Source organism: Paroedura picta, chromosome 4, assembly GCF_049243985.1.
Source record: "Paroedura picta isolate Pp20150507F chromosome 4, Ppicta_v3.0, whole genome shotgun sequence".
NCBI classification, from domain to species: Eukaryota; Metazoa; Chordata; class Lepidosauria; order Squamata; family Gekkonidae; genus Paroedura; species Paroedura picta.
The window spans coordinates 94,725,355-94,751,726 of record NC_135372.1 but is presented as its reverse complement, the minus strand read 5'-3'; the positions used below and the strand labels follow the sequence as shown (position 1 = coordinate 94,751,726).

Below are 26,372 nucleotides of genomic sequence, written 5' to 3'. Positions count from 1 at the left end.
CCAAGGAGCTCTGCGTGGCGTAGCTGAAGGGAAGACAGAGGCATGCGACGAAGTGGGCTCCGGCCTGTGCCACCGTCACATTTCTGACCCTGGCCCAAGCTAGCCTGATCTCGTCAGATCGGGGGGCCCAACGGGGTCAGGCTGCTGTGCAGAGGCAGGCAAGGGCAAACCTCCCGGTTAGTCTCTCCCCTTGAAAGCCCAGGGGGTGCCATCAATCAGTTGCACTGGATCCCACACCCAGTGCAATCAACCCAGTTACCAAGCTGGACCCAGAACTGTAATAAGGGCCAAGCAGGAGCACAAAGCTGAGGGGCAAGGGAAAAGTATATGATGAGTAATAAGTTGAGTTGGTATTACTCTTGTTAAATCCCAGTTGAGAAGGGGGCCAAGCAGGGTTGGATTGTGTCATCCCTGCTGTTCAGTCTACACACACACAGCCAGCTTGGTGTAGTGGTTAGGCGTGCAGACGTCTAATCTAGTGAGCCGGGTTGGATTCCCCGCTCCTCCACATGCAGCCAGCTGGGTGACCTTGGGCTCATCACAGCCCTGAAAAACCTTCTGTCTGAGCAATGATATCTTAGCCTCACCCACCTCACAGGGAGAGGAAAGAGAAGGGGAATGTAAGCCGCTTTGAGACTCCTTCAGGTAGAGAAAAGCGGCATAGAAAAACCAACTCTTCTTCTGTATTTACCTTCTTACTAAAATAGCTACTATGAAAGTATAGTGGGTGCAGTTTTATATTCTTGTCTTGGGCACAGAAGTAGCTAGGTTTGGCACTGGCAATGCAATCTGGCAAAAGGCCACGTGAGCTAAAGAGACTGAGCCCAATAGCAGCTAGAAGCCTTTGAGAGCAAGAGCCCCCAAAGTGTACAAAGATGCCGCCTTTCTGTGTTGTATGTCTCTCCTCAGCACTCAGAATCTCCATCAGCCCAGCATGGCCAATTACTGCTCAGGAATGTTTCCATTAGTTTTCTTTTTAAGTCATGCAATATTTATTGACTCCCCATTTCTGTGCTATTCTTCAGAATGTCTGGCACCCAGTAAGAGTGTGGTTGCTTACTCCTAGATGACCCCCCCTCTCTCAGTGGTTCTCAACCTTCTTAATGCTGCGACCCTTTAATATAGTTCCTCATGTTGGGGTGACCCCCAACCATAAAACTAGGCAAGTGTTCTTTCACAGAAATTAAATGGAAACTGACCAATGGTGTGAAGATCCATTGTTCATGATTGTGTATAAATTGTATATAAATTGGTGGGAGCCTTCAGGAGGAATGGCAACAGTGGTGCCCCCCCCCCCACCTGCCCAAGCTGCTTGTCCTGCCGTGACCCCTGTGAAAGCATTCAATCCCCAAAGGGGTCCCAACCCCCAGGTTGAGAACCACTGATCTCTCTCTCTCTCTCTCTCTCTCTCTCTCTCTCTCTCCAATCCACTTGGAGCCAGGTAGCATCAAATAGTGGTCTCCCTTCAAAATCCAGTTGGTAAAGAATGCCACAGTTTGGCTATTAGCAATCGCTAGACTAAATGGAGCACTCATATCACTACCATCCTTCAGGCACCAATGGCTTCCCATCAGTTACTGGGCACAATTAACCTATTAGCTCTCATATTAGAGGTGACAAATAGATTTAAGGTTCTTAAATCAGATCTAGACAGAGTGCCTGAAGAACTATGGACGGAGGTTCGCAACATTGTACAAGAGGTAGCAACTAAAACCATCCCAAAGAAAAAAATGCAAGAAATCAAAATGGCTATCTGAGGAAGCTTTACAAATAGCTAAGGAGAGAAGGGAAGTGAAAGGCAAGGGAGAAAGAGAAAGATATACCCAATTGAATGCAGAATTCCAGAGAAAAGCTAGAAGAGATAAGAATGCCTTCTTAAATTAACAGTGCAAAAAAATAGAAAAAATTATAGAATGGGGAGGACCAGAGATCTTTTCAAAAAAATTGGAGATATGAAGAGAACGTTTCATGCAAAGATGGGTATAAGGGACCAAAATGGTAGGGACCTCACAGAAGCAGAAGAGATTAAACAAAGGTGGCAAAATTATACAGAAGAACTATACAAGAGCGAGCTTAACATCCCTGATGACCACAATGGGGTAATTACTGACCTGGAGCCAGTCATCCTGGAATGTGAAGTCAAATGGGCCTTAGGAAGTCTGAGCAACAATAAAGCTAGTGGTGGTGACAGCATTCCAGTTGAACTATTCAAAATATTAAAAGACGATGCAGTAAAAGTGCTACACTCAATATGCCAGCAAATTTGGAAAACTCAACAATGGCCACAGGATTGGAAAAGTTCAGTTTACATTCCAATCCCAAAGAAGGGGAATGCCAAAGAATGTTCAAACTACCGCACCATTGCACTAATTTCTCATGCTAGCAAAGTTATGCTCAAAATCCTACAAGCTAGGCTCCAGCAATATGTGGACTGAGGACTTCCAGAAGTACAGGCAGGATTTCAAAGAGGCAGAGGAACTAGAGATCAAATTGCCAACATACGCTGGATCATGGAGAAAGCTAGGGAGTTCCAGAAGAACATCTACTTCTGCTTCATTGATTATGCTAAAGCCTTTGATTATGTGGAGCACAACAAATTGTGGCAAGTTCTTAAAGAGATGGAAATACCAGAGCATCTTATTTGTCTCTTGAGAAATTTATATGCAGGTCAAGAAGCAATAGTGAGAACTGAACATGGAATCACTGATTGGTTCAAAATTGAGAAAGGAGTTCGGCAAGGCTGTATACTGTCGCCTTGCCTATGTAACTTGTATGCGGAGCACATCATGAGAAAGGCGGGATTAGAGGAGTAACAAATTGGGATCAAAATTGCAGGGAGAAATATCAACAACCTCAGATATGCAGATGATACCACTCTAATGGCAGAAAGTGAAGAGGAACTAAAGAGCCTGTTGATGCGGGTGAAGAAGGAGAGTGCAAAAGTTGGCTTAAAACTCAACATCAAGAAAACAAAGATCATGGCATCCAGCCCTCTCAATTTCTGGCAAATAGATGGGGAAGAAATGGAGATAGTGATAGATTTTATTTTCCTGGGCTCCAAGATCACTGCAGATGGGGACTGCAGCAAAGAAATTAAAAGATGCTTGCTCCTGGGGAGGAAAGCTATGGCAAATCTAGAGAGCATCCTAAAAAGCAGAGACATCACCCTGCCAACAAAAATGCGTTTAGTCAAAGCTATGGTATTCCCAGTTGCAATGTATGGCTGTGAAAGTTGGACCATAAGGAAGGCCAAGCATCAAAGAATTGAGGCTTTTGAACTCTGGTGCTGGAGAAGACTCTTGCGAGTCCCTTGGACTGCAAGGCAAACAAACCGGTCAGTCCTAGAGGAGATCAGCCTTGACTGCTCCTTAGAAGGCCAGATCCTGAAGATGAAACTCAAATACTTTGGCCACCTCATGAGAAGGAAGGACTCCCTGGAGAAGAGCCTAATGCTGGGAGCGATCGAGGGCAAAAGAAGAAGGGGACAACAGAGAATGAGGTGGCTGGATGGAGTCACTGAAGCAGTCGGTGCAAACTTAAACGGACTCTGGGGAATGGTAGAGGACAGGAAGGCCTGGAGGATCATTGTCCATGGGGTCGCACTGGGTCGGACACGACTTCGCACATAACAACAATAGCTCTCATATTTTAAAAACCCCTTATAGCCTTGGACCCCCACTTCTTCAAGACCACCTCTCCCCCTGTGTTCCACCGTGACACCTTCAGTCATTGGAGCAGGGTCTTCTGCAGGTGCCAACCTGTAAATGGGCAAAACCAACAACTGCCCATACTTGTGCCTTCTCCATTGTGCCTTCTCCATTCCCCACCTTGTGGAAAGGCCAGGCTGAAGAAGTCAGACAGGAAGTCTCCTGCTTTCCACAAAGTGCAAAACTGAATTATTCAAGCGGGCTCTTCTACACAGGCCATCAACTTGCACTGAATGAAATTGTTCATAAAGTTAGTTGGATATGTTATATTATCAACTGTGTTCTATACTATTGTGCAGGGGTGGCCAAACTGTGGCTCTCCAGATGTCCATGCACTACCTGTGGGGGCAGCATGTGCTGGCAGTGCCTCATGGGAATTGTAGTCTGTAGAGCTCACTGAAACTAGGATCCTACTAGGAATTTTGCATGGTTTAATGTGTCATGTTAACAGTTTGCTGTAGTTCTATTTTTAGACTGATTGGCTGGTACTACAACCCAAATCCTATCAGCTGCCCACAATATTCGTCTGTTGATTGATATTTGGATGGGAGATTGCTTATGGGGCCATTGGCTCTCATCCTTTGTTGCAGCAGTCTGTTGCAACATGCAAACCTGTTTTCCACCCAGTTCTACCTAATCCAATTTAGTCTGGCTGTACTCCCATTAAAAGGACAGGATACAGAACATTCATTTCCACCATGCTCTAAAACAACTTTGCTCCCCATACCCCCTTCTTTTTTGTTTTGGTACTGAACACCTGGCCTTATGAAGAATTCTGGCGAACTTGGATGCTTGCCAACTGCTTAGTGATATTTTGGTTGGTCCTACTGAAAGATATTACATAGCTTTTGGTTCTGATATTCTTGCACGAGTCCAATCCTGTAGGTGTTCCTTTAACAGAAAATCGAAAATCTAATGTATTGGCATTGGTTCCAGTTTCGTAAGGCGGTGTTGTTACCTAGTGCATTTAAAAATTGACCATGTTGAGTCAGGAAAGGGTTAACCGCGTAACCCGATGCTCTGGGGCAGGAGTGCAAAGTAGATATTGTGAACTGATATTGTTTCTTCATCTTAGCTCTGAGTATAGGCACTACTGTTTCTTCTGTATATGCTGGGCAGGGACTCTTAATTTGAAGTATTTACATGACTCACTCGCGGGTTTTAAGATCGGGGGCGGAGAGTTTGAGCTCTGCAGCGCAAACAATTTTAAGTCTGGGCTACTCTGCTCTTCGGGTTTGCTCCCCTTCTTTTTAATGGCAGAGCTTAGGAGTTTTGTGTGCTTCCATCGACGGGGACCATTTACGCATTGAACGCAGGTGAGTGTGGTATATTTAATTGGCTCTCCAAACGAATCGTCGTAGGAGAAGTTTGTTCCGAAAATAGGGTTCGGGATCGATCGGAGCGGTCTTCCTGGCGGTTCCAAGTTTTCCGGGGTACGTGTGATGAAGGCCTAGGACGGAAAGCCAGCTTTGCACAAACTCCGCGGGGTTCGTGGCCCTTGACGTGCAGATTATGTAATGGAGACGGGTGGGGGGACGTCTCCGGGTAAAGGCGCAAATATTAGGACGCTGAGGAAGAGCCGGGGAAGTGCCGTGGCCTCAGCTGCAGAGGAGGCGCTCCCCTTGCTTTGGGCGACAAGCGTCGTGCACGGATTCGTGCTGGAAGTCTCCCTCCGTGTTTACTGGAGGCCTCCGAAGAGCTTTGCCCCGAGCGGCGCGAGGCGGCCGGGAAACCAGCGCCGGGCTACGGACGCTGCTTAAATCCTTTGTTAAGCGATTATGGGGAGCGAATGTGGGTCTGTCTGGTTACAAACCATAAAACTGCTCACAGAATTCTTCCGCGCTATACAGCGGCCATTCCCGTCTTTTGTATCTCGGATCAAGGCTTTTCTGCGGCCGAAACAAAACAAACAAGGTGGTCAGCAGTGCTGGGATTGATTTGTGGACTCGGGTCTGCTGCGCTTTGTGTGCCCAACCATGAGGACGACACTTGCGGGCTTTGCTTCTAAAAACCTCGTTCAAATTTTCCCTAATGGATCCTCCTTGCTGGACTTATTCTCTATTAGGCAGGCAATTGCTTATGAGTCCATTTGGAGTCTGAAGTGCTGATTTAATTCCACAGGAAGTTGCTGTCTGCAGGTATCCTTGACAGGTACCATTACAACAAAAGTCCAATAGCACATTTAAGACGTGAGCTTTCATGTGCATGCACTCTTCCTCAGACTAAATGAACAACCATCATACCTGTGGAGATAGAAGGCAAAAGCAAATTGTGGCAAATTAGTAAACTGTGTCATAATATCCAAATTAAGCCATATGATGCCATATAACAATTCTTAGCTAAAACAGCTTATCAGTCCTTTTGAGTTCAGTTATAGTTCACAAAAATATTGGAGAAATAAAACTGTCCCATGTTAGTAATTAATGGCAGACACTTTCCCAGTTGTGAAAATAAATAATTAAAAGGGACTAGTTGCTTGTCCCATCCGTCTCCTCCCAAGCGTGGAAGCATCCCTGCGAGTGGTAAGCTGTGCTGGCCAGTTATCTTGTCCTGAGACTAGAGAGTTAAATTCAAAACTACATTACATATCACTAAAATCACATTACAGTCACATTGTCCCAAATACAATAAAATTAAATGAAGAGGGGGTTGGAAGGTATGTGGATATAAGAGTTGAATCATATGGCATAATAGGGCATAATTTGGATATTATAAAACAGTTTACTAATTTGCCACTAATTTACCTTTTCTATATATCTGTACTGGCATGATTCTTGTTCCTTTTTGTCAGAGGAAGTGTGCCTGAACACGAAAGTTCACAGTTTGAATAAATCTTTGTTGGTCTTAAATGTGCAATTGGACTCAATTTTTGTTGTACTACTTCAGGCCAACACGGCAACCCACTTGACGGTCTCAAAGCGTTTTAGAAGAAGAAGAAGAAGAGTTGGTTCTTATATGCCGCTTTTCCCTACCCGAAGGAGGCTTAAAGCAGCTTACAGTCACCTTCCCTTTCCTCTCCCCACAACAGGCACCCTGTGAGGTAGGTGAGGCTGATATCACTGCTCGGTCAGAACAGTTTTATCAGTGCCGTGGCGAGCCCAAGGTCACCCAGCTGGTTGCATGTGGGGGAGTGCAGAGTTGAACCCAGCATGCCAGATTAGAAGTCCGACTCCTAACCACTACACCAAACTTTAGAATCGCCTTCCCTTCCATCTCCCCACAGCAGACACCCTAGAGCAGGGGTAGTCAAACTGTGGTCCTCCAGATGTCCATGGACTACAATTCCCATGAGCCGCTGCCAGCATTTGCTGGCAGGGGCTCATGGGAATTGTAGTCCATGGACATCTGGAGGACCACAGGTTGATTATCCCTGCCCTATGATATTACTGATCAGTCAGAACAGCTTTATCAGTGTTGTGGTGAGTTCAAGGTCACGCAGCTGGCTTCATGTGCAGGAGCAGGGAATAAAAGCCACTGCTCTTAACTGCTACACCAAGCAGGCTCTCTTTTTAAAAATATATTGGGGGGGGGGGTAAACTGCCCTTTTCCTGTATTTTTGAGCATAAAAAGTAGCAGTATATAACAGATGATGGCCCCTAGAATCAGATACCAGGAACTCTAAGGGGGCTCCAGGTTTCCAGTTGGTGTGATACAGGGGAGTCAAGATCCAGAGAGCCTCGCATTTGCTCAAACTCTGGAAGTAAGATATGGAATGAGCTCCTGAAAGAGCTGAGGAACCTGACAGAGCTTCTAAGTTCCACAGGGCCTGCAAAATGGAGCTCTTCCGCCAGGTCTTTGGTTGAGGTTGGGTTTCCAGGGTCAACGGGGGGCCCTCCTCCTTTGGCCAGCGCTATTACATTCTGCATATCTTGTATGCTTGATTGTGAATTGAGGAAGATTTGGGGATTATGCTACCATTTTAGGGGATTTATGGGGTTTTATGAATTTTAGCACGAGGGATGTGATTATTTTATTGGGGTTTGTTTTTGCTTTGTGTAACCTGCCACAAGTCCCTGGAGAGTGGTGGGATAAAAATATAAGAAATATATAAAGAAATCTAACAAAATATCTCACTGATGCAGGCAAATGTTTTGTTCTTTAACTATATCAGACCACATCGCAAAAGGAGATTGTTATACAAACTGGGTTGATATGTGCACTCTTACACCTTCAGTGACCTTGTCTCCATCAGGAGATTTTCACAGGCTCCACAGACCCCTTTCACAAAGGGGCAAATTCTTGTGCTTACTGAATGCAATCACCCCACACCATGGATTGCTAAGTAGTCACTGGCCAAGAATAGCTCAGAAGCATGGCTAGTGATTCTGACTAAAATGCTGCTGATATCAGATGAAGAAAGTGAGTGTAATGCTGGGAAAAGTAAGATAGAAGAGCTATTGCAGACCGCCCATAGTGAATCTCACTTTGCTAAAGAAAAAAATTGCTGACACTATAATGTTAAGCTGTAGAAACCAGGCCGCTCCTCAAATGCAAGTAAGTGAACTGTGCTCTTGAGTATTATGTCTGCAGTTGGGTATTTCATCCAATAATAGAATTATCCTAGATACTGTCTCCTTAAGTTTAGGATAGCTGCTACTGCATCAAAGCCGTGCAAAAAATGTGCTTGCAGATAGCAGGGTATGGATCCTGCACATTGTTTATGCAAGCCAGGGCACCAGGACAGTATTTCTGGGGGTATTTTAGATTGCCATGGGATGGGAGAGCTGAGAAAGTCATGCTCTGTGGGCAGAGGTCCTTGTGCCTGCAAAAATGCAGAGCTGGATCTAACCTCATCAGGAAAAGTAGAGGCTGCTGTTATGTTAGTAATGTGGAGATGGGAGTTAACAGCTGTCAGATGAGAACTGTTGCCAGATTTACTAAAATCAGAAAATGCCAGAAGAGAAGGTTGAATACAACTTTGAGAAAGACAGATGGGGACATTTGAGGACAGACAAGGTTAGTCAACATTTGTGCATTACTCATTCCTTCATGATCTTTCAGGCATGGTGATACTGATTACTTGTTTCTCAGGCTGGGCTTGAAAAAAAACTGTGTACACACATGTACACGTATTGTGTGACTATCACTGTGTATAAATTCTTGAGGAAACAATTTCCAATACTCCAGGTGAGGGAAGTACTTGGAAGAGTACTGCAAGAACCTGAATATATTATAGTATATGCAGATGTTCCTTGGACACAGTAGAATCCCATGATTACTCTCTGCTGACAGAAAAGATTTCCATCAGCAGCCCAAAATATTCCCTGAAATACTGCTTCTCGCTACCTCTAGGAACAACATGAATGTGTTGTCCATATTGCAAACAAAGATTAAGAGCTTGTTGCTTGCATAAAACTATGTTACAGGCAAGAATTGAACAAGGGTCTTCTTAGTTCACAGCATAGCTGCAAAGTTATACTGTGTTTTGCTGAGTGAAAAAAGGTAAAGAATAATTTTTGTTCACTTCCATAATCCTGGCCAGTAAACTATTACATGTATCCAGTTTTGTTTTGTTTTGTTTGTGTGTGTGGGAAATTATCAATGGTTCAGTTTGGTGTAGTGGTTAGGAGTGCGGACTTCTAATCTGGCATGCTGGGTTCGATTCTGCACTCCCCCACATGCAGCCAGCTGGGTGACCTTGGGCTCGCCACGGCACTGATTAAACTGTTCTGACTGAGCAGTGATATCAGGGCTCTCTCAGCCTCACCTACCCCACAGGGTGTCTGTTGTGGGGAGAAGAAAGGGAAGGCGTGTAAGCCGCTTTGAGCCTCCTTTGGGTAGAGAAAAGCAGCATATAAGAACCAACTCTTCTTCTAATACACAATTTGCAGACACTATCAAACACCTAGGTGCCTAGCTGAAATACAGCCCTTCTGCTCAAAGGTTACTCAGTGCAATAAATACATATATATTTCATTGACCTGTGATGTGGGCCAGTGCTTGGGCTTGACTGGACTGAGGGATTTGTTTCGGATGTGAACCCTCTGTTGGTCTCTTTATGGAACCTTTCTGCAAATGGGCAGTCGCTTAGAGTTACAAACACTCTGATGAAGTGGACTTTGAAACTTAAAAGCTTATGTCCTGGAGATTTAGTTGGTCTTTAAGGTGGTACTGGACTTGAATCTTGCTCTTCTGCTGCAGTTCAACACACGACCCACCTGGAACAAATACCCCAAATGAGCGCTAATCGTGCAAGTGGAATGGAGAGGATGAACAATCAGGAATCATGTCAGCACGCAGAAAACGTACCTACTACAACCCATGATCCAGGAGAGAATAACTTGAAACAGGGCAGTCAAACCAGTAATTTTTCCACTCTTTGCAGAAATAATGGTAAGAATAAGAAGGTACTGGCCTTATGAGTAGGCCAGTACTATATATGCACTTGAGTCACAATGATGCAGCCTGTGGTTATTCCTGCTGCCATAGTACGGAATGGTTTGGCTATTACTTGCTTGCCTGGTGACCTGAAATCCTGCAGGAAATAGCTCATGCAGGATGGGTGGCAAAATATTAAGTAATGAAAATCAAGGCATAAAGAATAGCATCATTAAAGTAATGATATAATTATCACACTTCTATTGTACTTGTTTCCATTTTCTGAATCACATATTTCCAGATTTAATTTAATTTTGATGCATCAGTAAACTCTTAGTCATGAGCTTGACCAATTTGTATAAATCTTCATTGCTATGTGAAAATGCCTTTCATTTCCAAAAGCTTGCAAATAATAATTTTGATGCAGTTGGAATAATTATATTTTCCTTACAATCATTATAGCATAAGCAAGCAACTAATAGTGCAATCCTACATGAGTCTAAGTAGAATCTGACACAGCTCTATTCTTTGGGGCTAACTGCAAGGACAGTATTCTTGGGTTTGCAATGAAAAACTTGGGAAGTAGAGACCATCTGCAACAAACCCTAATGACAGTGCTTGAAACCATTCTCCAGAATCTTTGAGCCAGGATATATGTCCATCACATATGAAGGAAATTACAGAATGAGCAGTTTCTTTCCAAATTATAAATTCTACCAAGTTTGCAAAGCAACAGATGCTATTGATGCATTGTTTTTATTGTATTTTCCAATTGCAAAAGGCTGACAAAGTGGAAGCACACAAGTGTCATCTGAATGATATCACTTTAGATAACCTTGTATAAACCTAAGAACAGAAGAAGAACCTTGCTGGATCAAGTCACTAGTCCATTTAGAGAGCAATCCTAAGTAGTTCTACTCAAAATCCTATGGTCTGTTTAGTGGGGCTTCTGCCCCAATTTCACGTTCTTCGAATTGCCCTGCTAGACTAACGTACTCTTTTAGATGGTGGGCAGCCAGTTGTCCTGGAAGGACACATAGACCAAGGCCTTCCCCTGATATTATTTCTTAATGCTGATCTTCTGAAGTTTTCTGCCTCTGGATGTGGAAGTTTCCTTAGGTCTGTTGATGGCTTGTAGCCATAATGACTAATGTTCCATGAATCCATCAACTCCCCTTTTTAAGCCAGTTGTACCAATAGCCACCAACACAACCTGTTGTCGTTACATGCAAGCTAATTTACAGTATGTCATATTTGCCTCATGCTGTTAGATATGTAATTATTATTCTCTATTTTCTTATTTAATTAACCATGCCAGTTATTCAACTGTTGCTTGGTCTGTTGTGTTAAACAGTAGTGTTCAGAAATGCAGTTCACTCCCCCACCCCCACCCCCAAAAAAAGTCTGCAGTGTTCTAATGTTCTTTATGATGCCAAAAATATTTTCTCCCCTGCAGGAGGTAAAAGAAGTGTAGACTACTACTCCACACAAGAGCATGGAAACAGTTGTACCAGCCTGAACAACAGTGGACAAGTCCAGGCACAAGAGAAAGTGACTCTGGTTGTAGATGGCACTAGATTTGTAGTAAATCCTCAGATATTCACAGTTCATCCTGATACTATGTTGGGAAGGTAAGTAGTTTCATTACCTTTTAAACCAACAGAATCCTTCTCAAAGGGAAATAGATTGCAGCAGCTGATACTAAGATAACAGATTTTACTAACAAGAGATGGATAGATAGACAGACAAAACAAATTTCTAATTTGGGGAGGTAGTCATCTATAATTTCAGAGCAGCACGTATGGGGAACACCCTTCTGCCCCAGTCGTTCATTTGAGTTCATTGTCTGCACATCCATCAAGCTGTGTGCTCACTTGAGGCCAGCCTCAACAGACTTTGCAGCATCATTCTTTGAAGTTGCGCACACTTCTCCATTGAACTTTGTTTGAGCTTCGTCCTTCTTTGTCTTCTCTTTCAATTGGGTGTCCCCCCCTTGAGCTCTTCAGCTCCACTGTGCTGTTGATGCTCTGGGCCATTCAAATATTCTTGCAACCCACGTCTGCCAAGCCTGCCCTAGACCCATTATGCACGGGGGTTTTAGCGGGCATTCGGGGTGGAATGGCGGCAACTAAAATCACCGATAACACACGGTGCCGGCGGCAACTGGCTGCAGATTCGATGCACGCCGCTGAAAAAGCCGCGTTAGCGGAATGCGGGAGAAACCGCAGCTTCCTTGACAACCAGGGCCCAATCAGACACGGCACCGAAGGCGCCATGTGCATAATCAGGGAGTTCCGGGTTCAGCGGCAGAGGCAAAATCGAAGCGGCTGGTGGAACGCCACGGCAGGCGGGAGGGCACCAAAGGGAACGGGGACAGAAAGGCGACCGGAGATCCCAAAGGGGAGGGGAAGCAGGGGAGCCCCGGAGGCAACGGGGTGCTGAGCACCGGCGGGGAACAGGGGGGCAGCATGTCCCTATGAGGGACGGCACAGAGGCCACCGCAGCGACCACCCACCAATCCCCGAACCCTCCACCAACCACAAACGACAGCAGAGGTGAGGGGGTGTGTGAAAACAGACAAACTTTATAAAATATTAAAACAGTGTAAAAAAGTGCAAATAGTAAAAAACAGTACAAACAAGGAAGAACAACAAACACAATACGAGAGGGGGAAACAGTAAGAAAGGGGACGACCTAGGGGGCAGATGGAACGGGGCAGCAAACAAGGGGAGGGGCGAACCGGGAGGCAACTAAGGGGACGGGAACGCGGCGACACCCGAACCCCCCCAAAGTCCAGCTTAAGGGAGGCGGTAGGTCCACGACAGCAGCTCACGTGGGCGGCGAGGAGGGTCCGGCAGCACTGGAGTCCGTTGAGGCATCCCCTGCAAGGGGGCAAGAAAGGGACCCGGTGAGGGCGTCGGCTGTACCAGCGGTCCCTAGAGGGCCATGACGGCAAGGCGCCGCAGAACGGCCAAGCAAGTGGCCTGGGTTTGCGCAGCCGACTGTTGCCGCCATACACACCCTCCTGCCGACGCAACATCCATGTGGGCGCTCCGGTCTCTGCCCACATGAGGTCCAGCAAGTCCGCATGGGGAGGAGGCGGCCCTGGAGTCTCAGCGGCAATGGCCCGGAGCGCTTCGAAAAAGGCTGCCCGCAGCCTCTCAAACTTCTCCCGGCACTGCCGGGGCGTCTGGGAGTATCCGGCGACCTCCAAATACGTGGAGGCCCCACGAAAAATGTAGTGGCAATTGACCAGCTGGCTGGTCATGAGCCGGCGCGCGTGGGCCAGGGACTGGCAGTGGAGCAAGAACAGCTCCACTGCCCTGCATTGCCACCGGGCCCCGTCGCGCCGCTCCCGCCAGCTCCGTAGCATGGTCACAAGTGACCAGCCATGCCCAGTTCCCGCCCCTTCCTACCACGCCCCGTGGCGTCCGGGACAGACTCTCGCGAGGGGCACTGGGTCCGCCCCCCACGTCCCCAGAGAAGCCAGCAGCCCCCGGACGCCTCGCTTCCTCTTGGCTCCGCATCGACGCCTCGACACCCGCTGCTCCGGGTTTTGCCACCACCGCGCCCCGTCCCATCCATAACCGGTTTGCTTCGCGTCTTCCCCCTCCGCGTTTTCCATGTGACCCAAAGTCGCTGTTTCGGCAGCCGTGCAGAATGGGCCCTAGTGAGGCTCCAGGCTTGTGCATTGCAAACCTCAAATTGCCAGGCCAGTTCCTGATGGTCCTGCCTGTGCGCTCTTCACCTGTATCCTGCTCGCCAATCTACAGACCTGACCTGGCCAAGATAACAGCGATCCTCTGCCAGCGTTTCCTGTGGATGTGTCCTGTGATCGTGACTTGCTGCTCCTCGCTTTCTGCCCCAGCCCACCTGCTGGTGAACTTCTGATGCTTGCTGTTTACCTCAGCTCTTGTTGTATGAAGCCTCACTGCCCAACCTGTCTGCTCTTTCGGCTACGTGTTGTTTCCTATCCCGGGCACCCTCTGACATCCTGGATTAGTGCCTTCACCGCTTCTTCACCTGCCATTTCAGTCACAAGGGGGAGGGGGGGAAGAAAGATCAACTTGCATGCTGACCCCGGACCTGCACACATCTCCAGCTATTGGCTTGTTTCCACAACCACTTGCCAGTGGCTTTCACTCATAAAAAGGATCCTTTGACCAAGCTTCTTTTTCACCCCCATGGAGGAACCTCCTTTACCCTTCTGTGTGTTTGCAAATATCACCCAGCAATGTTTTACAACAGCAACAAAAATATATGTTTTGTTGTTAGGTTCAAAGTCATGTCCGACCCATCGCAACCACATGGACAATGATCTGCCAGGCCTTCCTGTCCTCTACCATTCCCTGGAGTCCATTTAAGTTCGTACCGACTGCTTCAGTGTCTCCATACAGCCACCTCATTCTCTGTCGTCGCCTTCTTCTTTTGCCCTCAATCGCTCCCAGCATTAGGCTCTTCTCCAGGGAGTCCTTCCTTCTCATGAGGTGGCCAAAGTATTTGAGTTCTATCTTCAGGATCTGACCTTCTAAGGAGCAGTCAGTGCTGATCTCCTCTAGGACTGACCGGTTTGGTCGAACTTTCACAGCCATACATTGCAACTGGGAAGACCATAGCCTTGACTAGACGCACTTTTGTTGGCAGGGTGATGTCTCTGCTTTTTAGGATGCTCTCTAGATTTGCTATAGCTTTCCTCTCGAGGAGCAAGCACCTTTTAATTTCTTTGCTGCAGTCCCCATCTGCAGTGATCTTGGAGCCCAGGAAAATAAAATCTGTCACTATCTCCATTTCTTTCCCATCTATTTGCCAGGAATTGAGAGGGCCGGATGCCATGATCTTTGTTTTCTTGATGTTGAGTTTCAAGCCAACTTTTGCACTCTCCTCCTTCACCTGCATTAAGAGGCTCTTTAGTTCCTCTTTGCTTTCTGCCATAATTCTTATTGCATTGCTTATTAGAAACCATTGCTTAGTTCATTGTGTACCTTTTAGTTACTGTCTGCTTTCTGCCTGCTACATAGTAATTGCTTGATATTCATTGCCAGCATTTTTAGGGTTACCTAGTGCTCGCATTCTAAAATATTCATCAGTCATTGCCAGCAGTTCACTGCTCACATAGGAAGTTAGCTTAGATTCAGGGCATCTATCTTTTGTTTGTTGTTTGCAACATGTCAGTTTCTTGTTTCACTGATTCATGTGGTGGAGACCTCACCCTTAGCTAGTTCATTTTTTATGTATGTTACATTTAGTTTTGAGTGATTGTGGTAAAGAGGAACGGCAACTTCACAGCTTTGCTTAAGTCACCCAAACCCCTCCTAAATGTGTTTTGCTTTTGATTTGGCTTCAGTTTTTGTAGCAACAGAAGATGGCCCAATTTTCTCTTTGAATTTCTAATCTGAGTTTCAGTCCTTGCCACCACTAATGCAGTATACATTGGTCTGGAGCGAATAAATGGAACATAAAATTCACTCCAGAGGGGGGGATTGTTACGTGTGGCGGGGCCCCCTGCCTCACTGACAGGCACACTGTCTTCTATAACCAATGGCACCCCACAATAGTCTAGGCCTAAGCTAAAGCCAAGACGACACTGCTAAGGTGAGCCGAGCCAGGCCAGACTCCACCTTAGAAATCTTGCTCTCTGCCTTAGGTTTGGAATGACAGCCTCTGCCTGACCCAGGTGCCTCTGGGCTCAAGCTCATATCCTAAACCCCCCACCCCATTGTATTTTTAAGGGAGTGGACTGGCTTCCTCTGTTTGCCTTTGTCTTGTAAAGATTTCACACTTGGCCTCACTGCCAGAGAAAATTTCCTCCCAGGTTTCTACTAGCCAGGCCCAGTTGCTTTCTTCCTCAGAGCCATTGTCCAAGCCCATCTATGGCCATCCCCCCACTTAGCCAGGCATTCTCCCAACCTCCTGGGACCCTGGAAACTTCCAGGACATGCTCACCTGAGCCTTGTCACATCACCTCCTTCCCAAAACCCCATAAAAACTGTGGCTTCACACAGCCACTCTGAGTGTCTTCCAACCCGGGGCCTTTGGAGACCTCCCATGTTGGTTCATGCTCTTTCCTCTGACCCTGCATTCCACGACAGGTAATTATACAAGCCTTCCACCCTCCTTCTTTTTCTCTATACCAGGGGTAGTGCACCTGTGGTCCTCCAGATGTCCATGGACTACAATTTCCATGAGCCCCTTCTAGTAAATGCTGGCAGGGGCTCATGGGAATTGTAGTCCATGGACATCTGGAGGACCACAGGTGGACTACCCCTGCGCTATACGACTGCTTATAGGTGTGTTAGCTATTTGTGTGTCTTTTTGTTATTTTCTTCAATAAATCTTATTTTATTGTTTTACCATTTACATCTGTGTCTGCCTGGAGAACATCCCACAGACTGAGAGTGCAAACCACTTGAGAGAGTAATGAATATCTTGAAGAAGAGGAGCTTGGGACCATATTCACACATCGCATGGCTTTTTTCTTAGTTATATCTATACTGGTCAGAATATTCAGCTGACTCAGTTTTGCATTAATTTTGCTTCTGTGGGGTGGGAACATTCTTTTCCGTAAGCCGCCCTCAATATTTAATTGAAATGGAAAGTACAAATATACACATAATAATTCTAAATAAATGCATTAACCAGAGTCTGCATAAAGAGCAAGAGAGAGGCTCAACCTGAATGTTAAACTTCAAGTGTGAAAGGGGCACCTAGGCTTTCAGACTCCACACCAGAGTAATATGACTTAGTATGCTTGAGTTCCTATAAAGCGATAGGGTTGGTGGTATGTGTGCGGAAATTTAAAGAGGCTTTTCTGAAACCATGCTCACCCAAGCTCCCCTTCACTTACAACCTTTTATCCTTAGCTGTCTTTCTCTAGGGATAGATACAAATGGGTAGCCATGTTGGTCTGAAGTAGCACAATAAAATCAGAGTCCAGTAGCACCTTTAAGACCAACAAAGATTTATTCAGGGTGTGAGCTTTCAAGTGCAAGGTCTGACGAAGAGTGCTTGCACTCGAAAGTTCACGCCCTGAATAAATCTTTGTCGGACTTAAAGGTGCTACTGGACTCTGATTTTATTGTTTTTCTCTAGAAAGTGATAATGCTGGTCTTGGAATCCCACCTGCTCTTCTTTTTAACCCCCGTAGTCCTTAATTTGTTTTATAAGAGTTTGGTGGCAACCTGATTCTCACACATCATCCATCTTGCCATTCCAAACCCTTAGCATTAGCTCCCTCCCCCTTTCCATTGAATGGCTCAACAGCACATGCTCCCTCAGGCCCCTAAGTTCAGCAGAGTTGGGCTGCGTGTGAGGTGTAGCTCAGCAAGCACAGTGTTAATGGACTGGCTGGTGTGGGCATGGCCAGTCAGGTATGACAGCAGCAGAAAGGGCAACAGGGGATTTTACTAAACTGTTGAGATTGAACTACAATCTACTTGTTGATGAAATTGGATTGCACTCATTGTGTTTTACCACTTAGTCCTTGCCCCAGTAAAAAGTTGCTGTGTTAATGTAAAAAACCCTTATCTCCAAAGAGTGTCTAACGTTAGCTATCTGCAGCCTACCTATACGGTACGTTCATCACTAGTAGCAACTTAAAAGAAGGAAAAGGAAATGTGTATAGAGAATACGACATAAGAGATACCAGGCAGCTGGATTAAATAACACATGTCCTGGTGTTATGGCCATCTAAAGGGTTCTGCAACTCCTGCAGTCTCAAGTACCGAGATGTCCACATTTGGATGATTCTTTCCTACAGTGAGCTCAGCATGATCTGCTTACTTTAGAATACGGCCTGGTGTTTGAGAGCTAGCATGGCAATAAGTTTACACCTTCCTTGCTACCTTTCAGAATGTTTGGACCGGGACGAGAATATAACTTCACTCGTCCAAATGAGAAGGGCGAATATGAAATTGCAGAAGGAATTGGCTCCACTGTGTTCCGGACAGTGCTGGTGAGGAGAATTGTCCATCTTCTTTATGAAGTCCTTTCTTTTCTGCCTTCAGCTTCAGAGAAGTATTCAGTCTCTCAATAAGTATTTTATGCTCTGATGGCACATCTTGGGTGTTTTCTTCTTCCTATTTTCTATCTCTAAATTATGGTTGGTCATCATTTATATGTCAGTGTATGAGTAACTCAAAGTTTTTCCTCCTTTCCTTTCTGAAAAAAATCTGTTTCTTTCCTAGCTACAGTAAAATTGAAGCTAACAAAAAAATGCCAGGCATTTTACTGTCATTTTTATTTGTATTACATTAACAAGCAGGTTTGTAAATTGAATTAGACTAGAGGAACAATTGAAGAGGAGTATTCACTTTTAATATCTATTGTAATGTATCCACTATTTCTGTTATATATTCATATACTATTAAATATATATTTTAAAATGCCAGGCTTTAAAAATTAAATGCAATAATCTGAAGGCATATAAAAGTAGTGAACATTGCTAAAACTTAAGCAGCTCCCCAGTTTGGATGGCAGACTCCTTAGAGGCTGCTTGTATGCCAATCTGAACGTCTGCAAGAAAAAACAGATGTTAATTAAGAATCCACCAGGACCAGCTTCATCATATTTGTCCTTTCAGGATTATTATAAAACTGGAGTCATTCACTGTCCTGATGGGATTTCTGTACCTGATCTCAGAGACACATGTGATTATCTTTGTATCAACTTTGACTTCAACACAATCAAGTGTCAAGATCTGAGTAAGTGTGTTTTGTATATCCTGTGTTAAAATTTGGCAGTTATTTGCTATTTATTGTAATAAAATCAAGCCAGATGAAAACGTGAGAGAAGAAATCCTGAGATGTATTTACATTTATTAGAAATGGTAGAATTGTCTTTATACTTAAGACACATTCAGATTGTATTTTGCATTCTCATAATGTTCTTAAAATGTAGAATTAATTAAAAAAAGATTTAAGTGCTGTGAAGTTTAAAGGAGTCGTGTCCATGCTTTATGGGAGAGTTCTTGGAGGGACTACAATGATACACCTGCTCCTAAAAAAACATTTCAGCCAGACAACTATTGAACTGTCTCACACTTAGTGTTTCTGGGGGAAATGGTGGAAAGGGCTGTCACTTAACAAATTTTGTCATTTCTGGAAGAAGCTTCAGTCCTAGACCCATCATAGTCAGGTTTCCGGCCTTGCCATGGGGTAGAGACAGTGCTAATTGCCCTGATGGGCAACCTCCATTGCCAGCTGGACCAAGGCGGGTTGGAGCTACTAGATCTCTCAGCAGCATTCAACATAGTTGACCATACACTTCTACCTCACCAACGGCAGAATACAATGGACAGTCTTTCAATGGCTGATCTCCTTCCTCCAGGGTCGTGGACAGAGAGTAGCAATAGGAGAGAGATCATCAAACCGCTGATAATTCTTATGTGGAGTCCCACAAGGGGTGTTTGTCTTTCCAATCCTATTTAATATCTTCATGTGCCCTCTTGTCGAACTGGTACAGAGATTCAGGCTGGGATGTCATCAATATGCAGATGACAGCCAGCTCTTCCTCCTGATGGATGACTGCCCTAACTTTCCCCCCAAATCATTAACCAGCTGCCTGGAAGCAGTGACAAAATGGCTCAAGCAGAGTTGTCTGAAGCTCCAGAGGAGGAGGTCCTATGGCTAGGCAGGAAAAGTCCATGTGAGGAAGTGTGCATGCCCAACTTGGATAGTGTGCAGCTATCTGTGGCTCACTACTCCAGGAACTGCCATGCCCAGAGAGGGAAACATCTAACAAGTCCCCAAGAATTATCCATGTGCCTAACAGACTGCCTCTGCTTTTCCAGATCTGCCACTTTGCCCTTGAAGGTTTGAATTTATTCCCTGAGAACCAGGGGCTCCTGGCACCAAGCACACACCCTGACTTCTTTCTAGTTGGCAGATACTCATATCTGTTGCACTCATTGCAATACACTGAGTAGCCCCCAACCCCCTGCTGGTGTTGTGATTTCATAATTGCTTTTTTAAATCCCCTTTTTTATAAATTCCCTGTTTATGTAGAACCGTTTGTGGAAAGTGTCATGATATTGGAACCTGGAATATGGTGATGGCTAGCAGTTTAGAAGGGAAATGAGGGTCAGGGCAATCTTCTTCCTTCAGTGTCAGAGGCAATATGCCTCCTTATATCAATTGTTGGGGAGGGTGGGCAAGAAGGTGCTGTTGAGATCTTCTGTTCTGCTTGTGGGATTCCTAGAGGCAGGTGGCTGGTCACTGTGTGAACAGAGTGCTGAGCTAGCAGGGCCTTTGGCTCTTCTCACATTATCCCTCCTTATGAGCCTACCATCTCTGGGTGTTAGGGTGGTAGCTCTTGCTGGCCAACATATGGAATTGGATCCTTTTTATGAAAACATCAAAATACAGGAAATAAATCAACAAAAACAGAGAAAAGAAAGAGATGCCTGACCATATTGGAAAATTTGCATACACACATACACACACACACACACACACACATATACATATATGCAAATATATATATTTATATTATATTATATTATATATATATTTCATAAAGTTCAAGAATATATCCTAGACAAGGATGGTATTCTAGAATGTTAGTGTGAGGTCTTTCACTGTCTCTTCCAAAAGATTTATGTATGTTTGGTTTCTTGTTAGGTGCTTTATTGCATGAGCTGTCTAATGACGGTGCTCACAAGCAGTTTGATAGTTACCTGGAAGAGCTGATTTTGCCTATAATGGTGAACAGTGCCAAGAATGGAGAACGCGAGTGTCACATTGTGGTTTTAACTGATGACGACGTAGTGGATTGGGATGAAGACTACCCGCCTCCCATGGGAGAAGAATACTCACAAAGTAAGTTGGTACACAGCACTTTTGTAAACTTGTTCCAAAGAAACCTGGTATTCATATGTTGTGTTCATAAAAGTCCTATCAATTAGCTACCACTAATCTCTGCATAACCAATTTAAGTAGTGGATGCCTGGAAGAGCCATCCCAGGGATGGGGAACGCTTGAGAGCAATGAATCTTGTTCTTGTTTCCTGTCCTTTTACCAACTGAGAAATTTATTGAAGTGTGTGAGTATGGGGGCTCAGTCCCAAAACCAAGAGTAGTGTGGTGTCACCCAAAGGGCATTTCTGTACATCCACTTTTTGAAGATGCTTCAGAAGTAATCTCTGATTTCTTCAGATGGACTCCCTTTGCATAGGGAATCATAGAGTTGGAAGGGACCTCCAATATCCTACTGAGCTGTAGTTCAGTGCTGGGACCAAGGGATACTATGTTACATTGGCTTGAGTCTCATCTGCAGGGTGCGTCTCAAAAGATACTCTTGGGGGATTTCTGCTCTGCTTCATGGTTGGTGGCCTTTGGAGTTCTACAGAGTTCAGTCTTATTTACTGTGATAATTAGCATCTATGTTAAACTGCTGGGAGAGGCCAGCAGGTGGTATGGGCAAACATCAATGATATCCTGGTTTACTTTAACTTTCCAACTAATTCCAAAGATGCTGTTGAAATTTTGAGCCATTGCTTGGAGTCAGCAATGGGCTGGATGAGGGTGAACAAGCTGCAGCTTAATTCTGAGGTTCTGTGTGTTAGGCAAGATCTTTCCTGTCATGAACAGGGTTGGTTGGGTTCAGCTACTGGGAGCATGTGACCCTGATACTACAGCAGTTATATTGGGCACTGAAAAGCCAGATTTGCAGCTCGGAGGTGCCTGTGGTGGTTCGGAGTGCTTTTGCCCAACTGCATTCATTCCTGGCTCAGTCAGATCTACATGTCTTACATCTAAACTGTTCCTCTATTGTTAATATTAACAACAATGTATTTTATGCCAACTTTAATTATGCCTTCCTTCTTCCCCAAGTCTTGTATAGTTCAAAGCTCTACCGATTCTTCAAGTACATAGAAAATCGGGATGTTGCAAAAACAGTCTTGAAAGAACGAGGCCTGAAAAATATTCGAATTGGCATTGAAGGTAAATACAGTAAATTTTAGCATGAGACTCTTGTGGCACACAGTGGTAAGGCAGCAGAAATGTTGTCTGAAAACTCTGCCCATGAGGTTGGGAGTTTAATCCCAGCAGCAGGCTCAAGGTTGACTCAGTCTTCCATCCTTCCGAGGTCGGTAAAATGAGTACCCAGCTTGCTGGGGGGTAAACGGTAATGACTGGGGAAGGCACTGGCAAACCACCCCGTATTGAGTCTGCCATGAAAACGCTGGAGGGCATCACCCCAAGGGTCAGACATGACTCGGTGCTTGCACAGGGGATACCTTTACCTTTATAGTACCTTTTTAAAGGGACCAGTAACAAGTTTTATTGAAACCACCATTTACTTGTGCCAGACTCTAATACATTTTATAACAAGTTTGGTCTGGGTTTCCCAGTTTGGCTTGGAACAGCTGCTTAGGTGAGGGTGGGGGTAGGGAGAAGGCACTCCTGCCATCCCTTATTTTCCCAAGCTAAAACGGCCCTAGTTGGGCATTACTTGCATAACTTTGGATTGCAGCTCCTTACCAGGGCTGTTTCAATAATAAGAATGGTTTGTAGGAGGATGCAGGCGCTCCCTCGCCCATATTGCAACCCTAAGTTGAATCAGGTTCCCGTAAGCTTTAAAAATAGCATTCCCTGCAGCTGCTGTGTGGCCACAGGGAATTCAGACCAAACTTACTTGGCTCTTTGCCCTGTTTTCTTACATTCTGGTACTGCACCAGTTCCTCAACACTTGATCTGATTTCATGAGTATCCCTTAGGCATGGTGACAAATTCCAGAGGGGTAACTGCTGCAGCCAGCATCACAAAGAGTCTTGTTGGATGCTCTTGTTGGATACCTTGTAGCATATATGCCACAACACATATGCTGGTCTTTATGTGTTATGTTGCCTGTGTCTTCTGACATGGCTCTTGAAGGATCTACAGCAGGTTGTACTCAATCTCAGGTTGCTGCTTTTAGCACGTGCCTCTTCCTCTGAGATCAGCAGCAGCCACCAGACCTGATTTGTCTTCAGCTTGTTATGATTAGGACAGGATTGGATTATTCTTGAACTTGCTTCATTTACATGTAGAATTAAAACTGGTCTGAGAAGTCTTCAATGTAACCATGGTTTGCTGTGGTGTCCAAATCTGACCATAGCTTACTCCTTGTTTTTGAAAACCTATACAAAGAAAAGAAGGGAACTCAAAAGCAAAGATTAAAATAAACTGAGGTTAGAGAGACTTCCTAGATTCGTAAGGCTTCATTTGAGGAGAGGGGAATGCACAAGCCCTAGAAGAAACTGGAGTTGGTCTTAACCCCAACACTGGTTTTTGTGGTGTTCTGTCTGAGCACTTTGCCTCTGGAGGCACACCTTAGCTATAACTTTCAGAATGCAGTCTACTCCCATGATTAATTTGGTATGAAAAAATCCAGTTGAGCAGAAAGCATGTGCTTTCCTGAGATGTGACTTTTTCTCTTTTTCCTACAATAAAAGAACATCCCAGGAACTGTGGTTGAGAAGAACTTTAAAATATCCTTCTGCCCTATATTATTTGTCTCAGGGAGCATCTGCTTAGCATGCACAAGGTCCCAGGTTAAACCCCAGCATCTCTAGTTAAAGGACCAGTTAGTAGGTGTTGTGAAAGACCCCTGCCTGAAATCTTGGAGATCTGCAGCCAGTCTGAGTAAACAGCATTGACCTGAATGGACCAGGGGTCTGATTCAATAGAAGAAAGCTTCAGGTGTTTGTAGCCTTTGACTTTTTGCATTGACATTGATTTCTTCATGGAATGGCCAGATAAAATTCATCTCTTTTCTATTGTGACCCATAGCTGTAATCTGGATTGTGCAGTTTGTTACTTTATAAAGTGTTAGAGCTACCTACTTGAACCAATGTGGACTGAGAGGATAATCTCATAAAATTATTGTTTCAGGTTACCCAACATGCAAAGAGAAAGTGAAGCGGAGGCCTGGAGGGCGCTCAGAAGTGATATATAATTATGTACAACGTCCATTCATTCAGATGTCTTGGGAAAAGGAAGAAGGAAAGAGTCGTCATGTCGACTTCCAGTGTGTTAGAAGCAAATCTCTAACAAACCTTATGGTTGATGAAGATGTAGCAGAAGACCAGGAGGTTATGCCTTACCCTCCCCAAGTGGATGAACTTGACAGATTAAAGGCACCGCTTCCTCAAATGGATCCTAGTGATCTACCAGATTAAAGTGGAAGAACAGTACAGAGTTTTCACAAATAGATTTGGTGATCTGCTCAATTTGAGCTATACTGCTGAGTGGAGCCTGACATCAGTCTTCCTATAACAGGATCTCTTACAAGCTCTTTTATACTCAGTTGCTGTGCTTATTAAATGCAGCCTTCCCTCAAAGTGAAAGCGCTGCTGTTCTTAAATCCAAAGCTGAAGGCTTCCAAGTTTGCATCTAACTTTGTCAAGGATTGGAAGTAAATATCCCCATTCATTACACTGGAAGACATCAAGTGTACATGCATATGCAGCAGTTCTCTGTTAATATTCATTGTATGGTGATTACATCAGGGGCATCATTCAGTTACAAGGCCAAGCACTGAAACAAAAGGGACTCTCAGTAGCACAATTATAAGTTGCTTGCAGAAAAAACAACTTGTGGTTTCCATCCAGGCAATATAAAGGGCACACAAGCAATAGCAGGAGCTGTGTGTTTTTCAATTTTTTTCGGTAGCTCTTGTGCCAACTTCAAGTGCTGCTTTTTAATCTCCAACGAAAATTAAATAAAGTTGAATTCTAGTTACAGGTACAGACCTGGTGTGCACCCACCATCCACATCCTCTGGAGAAGACGATTTGCGTACCAAGCCATGGTGGGAACTTCTGTACAATAATCTTTTTAACTACAGTACTGCATTCCAAAGACCTAGTACCTTCCATGAAGCCAAAGACTCCATGTCTATGTCTTCATCATAGGGTAAAATTAGGCTTGTTACCCTATTACCTAAAATAACAAATCTGGGTATATGTTAAACACTGGTTCTGAGAACTGGAAAGTGCTTGATGTGTCATCATGCAAACTCTGAACTGTTAGTCTTTGCATAGTGTGCTAGTAATTTTCCCTCTCTTATGAAGGCTATAGGGATTTCTGAATTCTGCTGGCTTTGGGGTAACTTGGTACTTGCTTTTAGTCCAGAACTGAATTCTTAATCCTAGGGGAAAGATGTGGAGGTCTTTATAGCTATTAGCATTCAGATGTACAGGGATATTTCTTATACCCCCCCCCCCCCCGTCCCATAAGTAATCCATGAAGATCAGCATAGCAAATGTTTTCCCTAAACATTGGTGATAATTCTCCAAGTTGCAAAAATATCATTTTTAATAAGTTAAAAAATACTAAAGAATATTGTCTTACAGTAAATTGCTGTGATGGAGGTTCAATCACTCATGTTGGCTTTAGATTGCTGACTGCTAATATACACCATTCTAAAACTGGGTTTTAAACCTTGCTTTTAAACATGCTCATTGGAGTTTCAGGCACGCACCTTTTGCCCTTCATACTTTACATCTGCCATGGTGAACACTACTATGGGCCCAACAAGCCCACAATGTAAAACAGCGCTTAACAAAGGATTCCAAGAACAAAGGCTTAAACTCAACAGCTTGACCTACAACTATATGGCAACCTAAATATTTAGCAAGTACCCATTTTGAATAAAGCCATGCAGTTAGTGTTTGCAGATGACTGGGAGATTAAAGCAGCTGTTTTCTTCAGTGCCCTACCCACCAGATGTCACAAGCATGGCAAGCAGCCATCATCCTTCCCTGTGGAGTTTCACAGCCAAAGGTACTTAAGAGGCATGGTGCCTGCAACCATGGATGCTCCTGTTAGCTATCACGGTTAATAGCTGTTGATTAGAAAAATTCACGAGAGACTGATCATACTGGTTTCTCAAAACAGGATGATTTAGTTAACCAAAATTATTTGTAGGAAGGTTTTGTTATAAAGCAAACTCCACCTGAGAGTTCGGTGTAAACATTTCCATCCAGGTGTGAAAGCACTACAGCTTTTCTTCCTCTTCCATTACCTTCCATTCAGGTGCAAAGAAAATGTGTTTCTTATTTTATACTTAGTTCAGTATTCAGTGTTTAGAAGATCAAACTTTATATATAGTTTCTGCACAAGTTATTTATATCCTACTACATACTCTTTATTAATTTTTTTGTTCCATTAAGAAATTGTGCTTTTGATCTAGTGTTTTTCTACTTCATAAAATTTTCCCTTTGGCAACCTCATCATGTCTGAGAAGACTAATTTCATATTTCCTTGAATTGTGAGGCAGAAATAGGTCTGTCTTGGGCAACCTACATGCACTGCTGGAAGCCAGACTACCACCAGCATCCTGTTGATCTGCACATTAATATGGCCTGG

General features: G+C 44.4%; 1 protein-coding gene across 1 annotated transcript; it reads left to right on the top strand.

The window, feature by feature from the left end:
* Positions 1-4,804: 4,804 nt before the first annotated feature.
* KCTD20 (potassium channel tetramerization domain containing 20) lies at positions 4,805-26,236 on the top strand. Its single transcript, XM_077334353.1, has 8 exons — positions 4,805-5,023; positions 9,849-10,040; positions 11,482-11,656; positions 17,874-17,976; positions 18,604-18,724; positions 20,642-20,839; positions 21,853-21,963; positions 23,896-26,236. The coding sequence occupies exons 2-8, from the start codon at positions 9,884-9,886 to the stop codon at positions 24,180-24,182; spliced, it is 1,152 nt and encodes a 383-aa protein (XP_077190468.1). The 5' UTR covers positions 4,805-5,023; positions 9,849-9,883; the 3' UTR covers positions 24,183-26,236.
* Positions 26,237-26,372: the final 136 nt, after the last annotated feature.